This window comes from Barbus barbus, assembly GCF_936440315.1.
Source record: "Barbus barbus genome assembly, chromosome: 44".
NCBI classification, from domain to species: domain Eukaryota; kingdom Metazoa; phylum Chordata; class Actinopteri; order Cypriniformes; family Cyprinidae; genus Barbus; species Barbus barbus.
The window spans coordinates 1,045,966-1,059,231 of NC_136722.1; the positions used below are offsets into that span (position 1 = coordinate 1,045,966).

General features: G+C 36.1%; 1 protein-coding gene across 1 annotated transcript in view; it reads left to right on the forward strand.

The window, feature by feature from the left end:
* Positions 1–4,439: 4,439 nt before the first annotated feature.
* LOC306863120 (E3 ubiquitin-protein ligase HECW1-like) overlaps positions 4,440–13,266 on the forward strand; it is a gene marked incomplete at both ends in the record, with an annotated part of 75,868 nt that continues 67,041 nt past the window's right edge. The window contains one exon of the mRNA XM_079406311.1: positions 4,440–4,469. Within this exon, the coding sequence (XP_079262437.1) occupies positions 4,440–4,469 (30 nt within the window). The remainder of the gene's footprint in view (positions 4,470–13,266) is intronic.

Genomic DNA, 13,266 nt, shown 5'->3' on the forward strand with positions numbered 1-13,266 from the left:
ACTAAAGAGTTTGATAAGGAGAGGGAAATGATGAAGAAAAGGAAGAAAGAAACACACGGGGAGTGTCTTGAATGACCAGACTGCTCTCTAGTGGAGTTGTTGGATAAAATCTGGCGTTGCTCCAACAGTCACAATCTAATATATTTGACAGCAGGGAGGGAACAACTAGTCCATTGCTTCTGGTCACCACGACATGGCCGCCCATCATTTGTCTTCCTGTCAGTCTTTCTCTCTTTTTTTGTTAATGTACCTTCAGTTGTGCTGTCTCCATTTGAGAGGTTTTACAGCTTGACTCTTTCGGACTGTTTTTACATTCTGGCTGCTTTTCAGACTAGTAAATATTAGGGATGCATGCATTGATGTATCGGCCAATAATCGGTATCGGCTGAATAAAAACAGCTAAACATCAAAAACAATTTTATCTTGTCAACCAAAAGGGGGCGGGAAAATGTATCAGACAGACAACTTCTCATGTGTGAAGAAAAAGTCTCTTGTGTAGAATTTAGGGTTGGTAAAGTTAACGCAGAAATAAGGCATTCACAATCTCACTTTGACGCAGTAAAAAATAAATAAATAAATACCATCATTAACACAAAATATATTTGATATATTACACTGAGAGTGTATTACTTATTTCTGTAATAAAAATACATATGTAATACATTTCAACTTAGAAGAACCATCGTAAAAGCAAAATGACACAAGTCTTTCTTTTTCAAATGTATATATTTACAAACCTCTTTCCCCTGCTGCATTAACTAATTGCAGAGGTAAGTATCACAGTACACTATAACTAGGCTGCATTTTATAGAAGCTGTGTAACTCAGACATAACACTTATTACTGATTCATGGTAAAACAGACTCCAACATTTCTGGCATAATGCAGTCAGAATTTATGCATGGAAATCTCATGAACTAAGCTGCTGCCTAAGTGCTCTGTTGATTTTAGCCAGAATTCGGTTTTAACATTTCTGTTATTTGTTTATGTATGTATTAGTGTTTCTATGGCAGAAAAAATTAGTCTTGACAACGTGTATTTTCTATTTATGCTGTAATAGTCAAATATGGCCACTAGAGGTCTATGTTGTGCTTTTTTAGTTATTGGTTCTCTCAATAACCACATTATGGTAGCTTTACATCACGGATGGATGGATAGATTCATTTTCACAGAAGGTGCCTATATTACACAAGGACAAGTACAACTACACATTACATATTGTACTTGTTGCAATAAACAATAAACAAGAATTCTCTAAATAACAAGTCAATACTATAGTGTCTTCAGAATGGTAAAGTGTATTCACTGTTTTTAGTATTACATGTTCCTCTATCTATGCTTTGGTTCAGAAAAAATGACATATAGTCCCACCGATACTTCATATGCATGTAGGATATAAGGTCACTAACCATTTCAGATGCATTGGTTTACAGGCGAAAATAAGTCATAATGAGTTCAGCATAAAGTGTGAACAGACTCCATCCTCCTGTGCTCTATAATTCATGAGAAATGGCGTGCTGCTGGGAAATGTCTTCGTTCCTAAGATATCTGAACAATATGGTAATTCTATGGATTAGGAAGTTCAGTCAAAGTCAATGATATGAAACATGGAAACTACCAGACCTATTCTTTGACCGTCATAATTAGCGTTCACTGCTCGAATGCCTGTGAGTGAGGGTGTCAGTAAATTCTATTAAACTAAAGTCTATAATAGCATAATATGCACTGAGCTCTGCTAGCCCACTCTGTTCCGGCACTTAACCTTTTATAAGTATCATATTCAGCTACTCACATTTTAACACATTATACGAGGCGTGCTAAATCATTTGGCACTTATATAGAGTAGAAAACATAAAAAAATCCTTAATTTAACTCTTTCAGATTCATAAAAAAACACTGATTCTAAGCTTATCAGTGAAAAATAATGAAATTCAATTACTGACTTTTACATTTCAGAAAAAAAATAAGTGTTCAAAATTGTGTTCTTGCTTTACTAAGATTCACTACGGTACAATCTGTAAAAATAGTGCTCAATGTGTATTAATATGAAGGAATTTCATTGGGCTATGTTTTAGGGTTAATGGAAACGTTGGTAATATTAGTATTAATAATGCCCCTTTTCTGTTTTACAGTGTAAGCCTACGATTAAATAAATAAATAACAGGCGGTTGAATTTGGCAGGAAATGTCAATCCTAAATTATGTCCATAAACACGGAAAAGAGGGTCCTGCTAAAACAGTCTATGAGCATGTGGATGCTTTTGCTTCAGTAAATAGTGTGGCTTCGAAGTAGTCAACAGGTTAGAATTGAACTGCAGGGAATCTGAAATCACAAAACAAAGGCGTCAGAGCCTTCCAAAACAACACATATATATTAATGCTGTCGAAATTAGCGCGCTTTTTTTTTCAATTTAATGTGTTAAAATGATTTAACGCCGTTAACGCAGGGGCGGGGCCTAGGGTTGGCCACCCCACTCATAACTGCTAGTTCTGTATGTTTTTTTATTGACAAGAAGTGCATTTATTCAGTCGCAGAACGTCTTTAGAGCACATCAAACAGGAGACGTTTCAGAAAACAGCCTGTATCATTTCATATCAAAGCTCGAAAGAAACTATGAGCATGCAATGTGGTGATAAGTCATGACGTTTCCAAAAAGGCGATTAAAGCTGCCTTATAACTGTGCGTGCATGTAATATGTTATTTATGAGTTACATTAAAAACATGTTTCTGAAATAGCTTTCAAAACTAACATCCTGGCACTGTCTCCCTCAAATAACACACCAGATTCAACTCATCCGCTCATTAGAAGAGACTGAAATGGGTCAGAAAAGATAAAGAGAATGGAAAGAAAATACGATGCGTGTCAGATCCACGTCATGTTCAGCAGCAGCAGCCAAAACAAGCCAATAACCAGCAGCTGTGATGTCTGTTCATCAACAATAAAAGAAAAGAGAGGAAATCAATAACTTTTATATACAGTAGCTGTAAGTATTTATCTGTATTTAGTTTAGAATTTAGTGTTTGATAACTTTACTCAATTTCTGTATATTTCTGCTGAGGGGCACAGATAGATAAATATGACATTTATTATAATGGGTTTATGTAAAGATTGTTTTAAGTTCACTTAAATTAGAAGTTATTTTAAAAGTCTAATAAATGTTAAAATTGATAGCTCTTAATTATAATGTAAAGTTGAACGGCTATAGTCAATGGTTAAATATTAGGGGGAAACATTATTATAGGGAAATCAGTATTAATTGGTATCAGTGATACTGGCCTTCAGTCATAAAAATAAAGATGCCATTAAACAAATATTAATAATATGTTATTAATAAGACTGAATGTGAAATTATTGCAATATAAAAGTATATTTAAAAACTTCAATGTTAGGTGGGATTGATCACGATTAATTTGAAAAAAACAGTGTGATTAGTTAATTTTGTTTTAATCGATTGACAGCACTGATATATATACAACATAAATGCTGCTTATATATATATATATATATATATATATATATATATATATATATATGCAGCATGCCAGATCTGCTCTGGCTATACACGGTTACCATGGAGATTCCTCAAACCATCAGATTTATTCTGTAGAGACTGTAACGTCGTGCAATATTATGATCCAACCACAGCTGATAGAGGAGTAGAAGATCCACACTGCACCTTTGCTTAAACTTACAATCGAATAGACGCGTTTTATTCAATTCAGACATAATAACAGTAGTCTAAACTTAACTGTCACTCTGCAGGGGCCAAGTTTGGGACCAAAAGTTAGATTGTAATCTGACAAACGCATATTTCCCATAACTTTTTTTTTTTTCAACAGTAACATTAACAGCTAAGAAAATTGAATAAAATCATTCATTATTTCTTCCTGTCATAATGCAGAAAAAGAAAATATGTAATTTGTGTGTGTTATTATTGTAAGCAATGTGCAACAGGAGGGGATCCGTGCAGGAACAGAATTGGGAATTCAAAATGTGTTTCTTGGTAAATGAAACTATTTATTTATTTGTTTATTTATTTATAACTACAAAAGTCAATGGATAACATGGAATATCAACAAATAGTACATTATAAATTCTAACAGATTATAGTGAATGATAATAATGTTATTATTACTGGCGGTTTTAGAATAAATGTACTCACTTTGGGGAAGAAAAAAACCCGTTTTTTCTGGACTTCCAGGTACAGTTGATCTTGGCAGTAAATATAATAGATGATGTTTTGTGGGAGGAGTCAGGCAGGGGGCGGGGTCACGGCGGTGCGCTGCGGAAACGCCGGCTGCTGTCCGCGGTGCTGATGCGGGAGAGAGTGGCGTTCATCGCGCCGCGCGCTGCGTTCTGCTGCTCTTATGGATTTCCACCGGATCTTTCCGCGCGGGATTATCGCGTTTGGCTTTTAGGATCGCGCTTGGAGGTGGAGTATGATTCACAGACAGCTCATACTGTCCCAGGTAGGTGTGTTTGAGCTTTATTTTCCGTGTGTGTGTGTGTGTGTGTGCCATTGAAGAGCCAGTGAGAGTTGTGCAAACGCGCGTCAGTCGTGTAGAGATGTCCTTTGATCAATCTCGAGTGTGTTGTTTGTTCTCTGTGTGTTCAATTCCAATGCGACTGGTGCCAGTGGATCTCTTTCTCACGGGTGTCATTGAGCTTTCCTCTCTTCCCTCCAATCAGAGTGATGCTGACATGCATCTGAGCATAATGCACACTTCCACAAGACAACAGGAGTCACATCTGAATAACACATGTGCTATATACAGTACATCATTGTGCTACTCTGAGCCATGAGACTCAACCAAAGATTCTGCCAAAAGAAACAGTGATTTATTTTCTTATTTTATATTCATTAACACTATCAGATATGACAGTGCTTATTAGATCAGAGTTGATGCTGATTTATTCATTAATATATTTAGCATTGTTTCATTTTGATTACAGTACAGCTTTAACATACTCTCAGTCAAAACAGAAGATTGGCTTCATAAGTTTCCTGTTTCTCTATTATGGATCTGATGCCACACTGTTAATTATGAGAGTGATGTATGAGATTCCTGATGCAGTGCTTTGGCCTTTATTGGATGTGAGGTTGGGATTGATGGCCAGGGTTACCCACGAGGTTCATCAAACAGGCCCGAGACGCAGACTGGTTTGTACCCTGGGCACTCTGGGACAGTCGTGGCTTGGTAAATGCGTTTACAGATCCAAACAAACATACTGTATTTACCTTGCTGTCTCAATGGGCACATATTTTTATAGAAAGCTAATTGTACTTATTAAAGACTTAAAAGGTCTTAAATTGAAGCAGAAAGTCTTAAATCCATGTCATTAAATGTTGGATACACCTAAACAGCCTTAAATCAAGATACATTTACCTGAGGTGGATAGCTGTAGTTTATAGCTGAGAAACTGAATGAAATGAGTTTATGGAAAAACATATCTGTCAGTGGGCTGTGAAAATGTTTTCTTTTTTAATTAAGCTGATTTTTCTGACCTCGTTGGCTTATATTGTTCTTGTTTTAATCACGTTTGATCAAATTTGATCAATTTGACAGAAAACGAGACTTCTTATGCTATTTTGCTTCTCAGCGTATCTTCATTCAGGAATCTTTAAACACTTGCTTGGGTAAACAATTCATCTTTTTTGTAAAATCTGTTAAAAAGCAATATAAAGTTGTTGCTAAACTGTTACTAATACAAATCGTATTCTGCTCTTTAGAAATTTACATTTACAGAGCATACTTATGTATTGTGTTTCAATTTATTACTTACATTTTCTTTAATTGGTTTTAAAAATGGTCTTTAAAAAGTCTTAAATTTACCATATATATATATATATATATATACTGTATATAAATAAATTAGTGCTGTCAAAAGAGTAATCGTGATTAATATAATATAAATTATATTCATATAAATATATACATGTAAATACATGCAAATATTTTTTAAATATATACTGTATGTTTGTGTATTTATATATACATAATACATATACACAGTACACATATATTATGTAAACAAAAACTTTTATTCTGGATGTGATTAATCGTTTGACAGCACTAACATATATATATATATATAGAAGGAGATAGAAAGTTGCAGACACTATCATTAATCATTAATGTTAACTGCATGATTCTACATACTTTTAAATGTTTTTTGTTTTTCTCTCAGATTAAATCTGAAAAACAAAGCCACAGTGGCCCCTGAACTAATGAGAATACTTTGTCTTTTCTGAAAGCTGATGATGGCTGCTAATGGGAACTGCAGAGCGTGCCAGAGGGAGCGTATGATAACTTCATAAGCTCTCCGTATGAGCGGAGCTGACCTATATTCGCAGCGATCCTCACGTGTACGAGCGCCGTCATGCTTCACTACGCTCTCCTGCGCTCAGGGCTCTCCCAACATACTTCACGTCATCACGACCCTGTTTGATTTCACAATACTCTCTTATCAGTCCTATAACAGCCCATAAACAAGATCCCAAAGACAGAGATTTTGTTGTTGCTTGTTGGAAAAAAATTGAGTAATTCCTTTTTAATTATGGGGAGATCCTTTGGTCTCTGGTGGATCCTCCATGTGTTTTCATTCATGTTCAGTTGATCTGTATTCGCACAGATGCAGAGGTCACTGGAGGCTTGTGTAGATATACTTAACATAATAATATCTTCATTGTCTTTCTCTTGTCCTCTCTGGATCTTTGATGTCAAAACCCTAGCGGATTGTCTCTGGTTGGCATGCAAATTTATTTTCAGGTTGCCGAGATGAAGATAGGCTGAATTAGAGCTGTCAAACAATTAAAAATAAAAGTTTTTATTTACGTAATATATCTGTGTGTGTATAGTATGTAACTTATGACTTAAATCATTTGCATTGTAAGATTGTTCCCGTGACATTTAAACAGATTTATTCCAAGTTAACATTACTGTAATTTGAGAAAAAAAAAGATTTCTCATTATGTTTATTAAAACTGAATATTTTTTTTATGCTTATAATGTTAAACTTATCTATTGCAGTTAAAATAAACCTTGTAGATACTTCTGGGAATTTTGGGGTAATGTGCTTTATAATAATGACCATAATGGTGCAATGCTTGAAATAATTGTCATATACAAAATTACAGCAATTACTTATAATTTTATTTTGATGTTGGCTAGAAATATGACCATCAGAGAGCATAGGAACTCCTCAATCACTTTTAGAAACAGATGATTTTAGAGGGGGGTAATGGATAAAAGCAGCTCTCAACTCAACAGTTGAGTTGGTACTGCAGTCCATTAAGTTCATTACTAACCTACCGGACCTGCACATAGTATTGAACACATACTTCCTGGTTAAAATTGACTTTTAAAAACTACTCTATTTAAGGATTTAGGAAAATCATCAGTGGAAAGGATTGCTGTCATTGTGAGCAGTTTCTTGTGGATTAGTCCTCATGCAGTGAATGTGGAGAGTAACAGCGGTGTGAAGGTCAGATTACAGGCTTTAATTACACCATCATCACTACTTCCGTCCTCACAGGAATAGATTGTCATGCAAAATCTTGAGACTGACTCAGTGAGGATCTAAAGGGATTGACCAGAGGCAGTATGTTGGTATGTTTGTGTTTTGGGAGGTGAACAGGATATTAGTCATTCCTGTACATTTTAAACCTGTAACTTACTTTTAAGCTTAAGTTTAGTCTATGAACAACATGAGTGTTGAGCTTTGAGTGGATGCTTGTATTATGTGAAGATTAGTGTTCTAATAATGCTTTTCAGAATATGCAGATAATGTAAAAGCATTCTTAAAACATTCATGAATTAGGGAAACATTAGGAAAAGATTCTTAGAATATAAAATAATTCACTGGGAAGAACATTATGATATTCAAACAGGGTGAAATGTTTTAGAGTAAAAATAATTCAAGATTCAAGATTTTTATTCGTCACATACACAATTATACAGAGTATAACCAGCAGTGAAATGTAGGTCAGGTCCGCTCCAAGGACAGTGCAATTATATAGAATACAAATATTAAGAAAAAGAAAAGTAGAAAAAAAATAAATAAAAAAAAAAAATAAAAAAAAAAATATAAATATAAATGTACAGGTCAGTATGTTGTTGACTTAAATAGTAATAAGAGGAATGTGCAAAAAAGTTGTACAAGGTATTTAAATAGCAGCAATATGAGGTAGAGAAATTATGAATAGCTTATTGATATATTGATATTTACATGGAGTCAAGTGATGTTATGACACAGAGTTAGAGTTTAGGAGCCTGATGGCCTGGGGGAAGAAGCTCCTCCTAAGTCTCTCAGTTTTTGCCATCAGGCTACGGAAGCGCTTACCAGATGGAAGCAAAGTGAATAGATGGTTAGCAGGGTGATTAGAGTCCTTGATGATTTTAACAGCTCTATTTTTGCAGCGTTTGAGGTAGATGTCCTGCAGAGAGGGGAGAGCAGACCCTGAGATGCGCTCAGCTAAGTGCACAACTCTCTGTAGTGCTTTGCAGTCCTGATTGGAGCTGTTTCCATACCACACTGAGATGCACTGAGTCAATACACTTTCTATGGTCCCTGAATAGAAAGTTTTAGAAATAGAAAGGATTGCTGGTGAGACCCTGAATTTCCTCAGCTGTCGCAGATGGTACAGTCTTTGCCTGGCTTTCTTAACCTGTGTTTGGATGTGTGTAGTCCAAGTCAGGTTCTCGGAGATGTTTACACCGAGGTACTTGAAGCTGCTCACCCTCTCCACAGGGGTCCCACTGATCATAAGAGGAGAGTAACAACTAGACTATAAAAACGATTTTCGTAGTTGTAAATTATTATCATTATCAAAATAGTGATCTTTCCTCAGTTTAATACCACAAAACATCACAGAAATAATTAAATAATTTAGTAATGCCTATTAATGTTTGTGCTGTTGTTACCCCTTAGCTGTTATAAATTCACTGTAATCCACGGCTTCATAGGCCTTATTGCTTTTAAACGGTTATTCCATATATATGTATGTTTTCACAAAATAAAAAAGAGCAAATAAAGTGCAATGATATTGATAAAAACATTATTCTTCCACCAAAAAATGTAGTTCCTCAGAAACGGATGTGGTTCCAACAAAGTGGTTGTCGAGCAACACACAGACGTAAACAAAGGTGTATGTTACTTTGAAATTTACAACAGCTTCTGTCACAAGTTCAGCCTCTGTGGCTCCCTCCGATCACCACCAGAGGGAACTATCGCCAGAGTACTAACTGTTCCATTCAGACTTCATTTCCCATAAACCCCGTGCCTGAGACTGATTACCTGCACAGGTGTTTCTCGTTGCCCGGTCTATTTAAGCTGTGCTGCCCTTGCTCTCCTTGTGAAGTCTTGTTTTGCCATGCAGACATTTCTGAGCATTCTTCCCGTGTTTGATTGCCTGTTTGATAACCTGGACTGTTTACCCGTTTATGATTTTCTGCTGCCTGCCTTTTTAGTTCCACAAAGAACCATTCAGTCAAAGAACCATCTCTTTCTTACCTTTTTATAATCTGAAGAACCTTCTTTCGCCACAAAGAAACTTTTGTGAAACAGAAAGGCTCTTCAGATGTTAAAGATTCTTTATGAAACCATTTAGACAAAGACGGTTCTTCTGGCATCGTGAAGCAGCTTTATTTTTAAGAGTGTAATAGCAGTTTTCATCCATAGTCTGTCATTTTAAACGTCTGTGTTAAGCTTCAAATTGTCTTTGACGACTTATTCTATAAAAATGAGTTGCATTCTGATGCTGACATCCAAAGGCACAAAAATATATGTTACAAGTTTTTTTTAACTAGGAGGCCTGCTCCAAATCGGTCAATAGTGGAACTCAACGGACATTTCAAGTCAGAAGTGCCAATGTCATATAAAACCAATGTCATATAACAGGTTATGGCTTCTAGTCTTAACCCATATAAAACATACCATATGTACATTCATCTGTTCCGGGGGAAGAACCGAACACTCTTTTAGCGCCACCCAGTGGACATTTCACATCGAATATGTCATGAAACATACATGGCACTACATATTTCGCATCTTGCGAAAAAGTTCCCACAGGTATGTTTTCGTCATGAGATCAGGGGCCTGTTTCATAAAACAAGTTTACCAAATAAGCCAGGTTTATTTCAGCTAGTCTGACTTATTGTCAGTTGATTTAGTTCAGAATAAGTCAGACTAACTGAAATAAGCCTGGATTGTTGGGTAAACTTGTTTTATGAAACAGGCCCCTGGTTGAATATTTTGTAGGCCGGTCAGTTAAATGTAACAAGGTGGGATAAAAAAACACAACATGAGGGTTAAAGTAGCAATACTATTATCAGTTTTGTTTGTTTTTTTCCTTAATCTTAATTTTTGAAAAGATTTAGTCTTATTTGTTGCTCAGCTCAAAACACTAGTATGTTTCTGGAGTGCCTGACACTGTAAAATGTTCTGTATTTTTTCAGTATAAATGTATGTTTACTATTTGTCATGTATGTATGATGCTGTGGACATGTAACCAGTATTTCTCATCAAACAGCCATGTGTTATCAGTTTTCAGGATCTGTGCTGCTATCTGATTCTAGAAGAACATGAGAGCTGCTGGCATCTAATCATCTCTTTCTTGCTGCTATGAGTGTTTTTCAGACAGATCAATGCTGATGAAAGCCGTCCACAGCATTAAAGCATGGAAATACATCAGCTGTGAATCTCAGAGGGGACGTAATTCACTTAAGTCACGTAGAGAATGTGTTTTGTTTGCTATGCAGGATACAGTATGTAATGTTAACATTGTGAGCATTTGCCCTGTTTGACACGATATTGAAATCTAATTCACCTCCCTATACCTAAACTTAGCCCTCACAGGAGACTTTCAGCAGTTTTACAATTTAAAACAAAATTATTTAGTTTATTTTTTAAACCCGTTTTACAAATGAGGACGTCCCCAAAGGGAGGTTTTTGGAGATTTTGTCAGGTTTACCTCACTTTTGGGTACAAATTTGTCCCCAAAATATGGTTAAGTAGGTACACACACACACTCTCTCTCTCTCTCTCTCTCTCTCTCTCTCTCTCTCTCTCACACACACACACACACACACACACACATGCTCTCTCTCACACACACACATGCTCTCTCTCTCTCACACACACACACACATGCTCTCTCTCACACACACACACACACATGCTCTCTCTCTCACACACACACACACACACACACTCTCTCTCTCTCTCTCTCTCTCTCTCTCTCTCTCACACACACACACACACACACACATGCTCTCTCACACATGTTGGGTTTCCATGTTTTATGGGGACATCCCATAGGCGTAATGGTTTTTATACTGTACAATCTGTATGTGCTATTGCCCTACACCAACCCTACACCTAAACTTAGCCCTCACAGGAAACATGCTGCATTTTTAGATTTTCAAAAAACTTTATGCTGTATGATTTATAAGCTTGTTTCCTCATGGGGACCAAAAAATGTCCCCACAAGATTAAGATTTACTGGTATTACTATCCTTGTGGGGACATTTGGTCCCCAGGACGTGATGAATACCAGGTGCACACACACACACACACACACTCTCACACACACACACACACACACACACACACACACACTGCGAGTGAAGGACTGAGTGGTCGTTGTCGGTCTGATTGGTGTTCAGAGGTTGTGTTTTATGCCGTTTCAGTAATTCCTGACCTTCTCCTCAGGATTTGATGTGCTTTGAGTCACTGAATCATAATGCTGCTACACCTGTATAGTGTAAAGGTCAGTGCTCTTCTTCATTCACTCAGCATGTGATCCTCCTTCATCATCACCATCATCTTCACCGCCGTTTACTCTTCATCACCACCAAAGCTCTGAAGCACTTGTGTAAACCTGTGAACTGTTACACCATGGATTTAGTTTAGTACTTCAATTTAAAACTACTGACAGACACCTTGTAGATCATTACTAACTTTAATGGATCATTTCTACGTGAATGGTTTGAGAAGGAGATTTTTTTTATATATACTGGTTTAAGTTGATTTATTCTTATTCTTACCAGGTCTTAATAAACCAGTTCAGCAAATCAAGTTAAGTTAACCCTCATAATGCATTGAAAATCTGAATGCTATTTTCTCATTCTGGGTCTGTTTGGACCTGAAGCATCGTTATGTTATAAAACAGTCATGACTTTATATTTTTCAACTACAGTCATATTGTGTTTGATTATCAACTTCTCATTAATGAGTAAATGTGAAAAAAGGAAAAAAATGATAAATACGTCAAAATACTTACATTTACCTATTTTTTATTAATTACAATTAAAATTTGAGATATTCTTAAAAATGTGAAATTACACATGAACCACACAGCATAAAAAAATAAAATAATAAAAACATGATGCAGTGTGTATGCTGCAGTGGCTGGTTAACAGGTGCACATGTTCATGTTTAGCAGCAAAATTCAGTCCCAGATGTTTGTGAAATATGGGAAAAAGGCTAAATATAATTTAGGAAAGTTTTCACACTAATATAGATTCATAGATCATTTTACTAAAAGTATTTTTGACACCATACATACCAACATAAAATTTTTTTTTTTTTAATGATCATGTCTTAAAAAACAAAAATTGAAAAATCAGAAAAAAATCTTGTGTATTTTGAGGGTCATTTATGTAATTCTTAACATTTTTTTAGAAATGTTTGAGAGTGCTCCAGAGGAGATACAGTAAGTGTTGTGTTATGTTGGGCTTGTTTTTGAGTCCTCCTGCTTTCTCTGACACTTTCTATCTCCGTTTACCGTGGAGCAGCTCCCAGAGGCTTTACTATTTTAAGGACTGTGTGTGTGAGAGCTCCTGGCAGGCGTTCAGAGATCTGTTGACTGTTTTGTTATATTTCATCACACCTTGCTGATAATGGCGAGTCCTTTAGGCAGGGGTAGACAATAAGGGAAATTTGCCACTGGCCCTCCGGGCCAGTGTCTTTTGAAGTTCACTGGCCCAGGTCAACGCATCGGGTATTGATCCCAATAATCACGAAAAAGAACAGTTTGCTTGAACAACATGAATAGCATTTATTTTTTTTAAGGTAGGTTTAGTGCAAAGTGCAGCAAAACTGTGCAAAAACATGAAACAAGTGCAAATAAACCTATTGCATAGGATTCATTCTCCGTAGTCACACAGCAATTCATTATATTATGTTCATACCATAGGTTTCATACACGTTAACTTTTCTCTAACTTACTTGTCTGCATATGTGGGCATTGATCTGCAGAGCTCA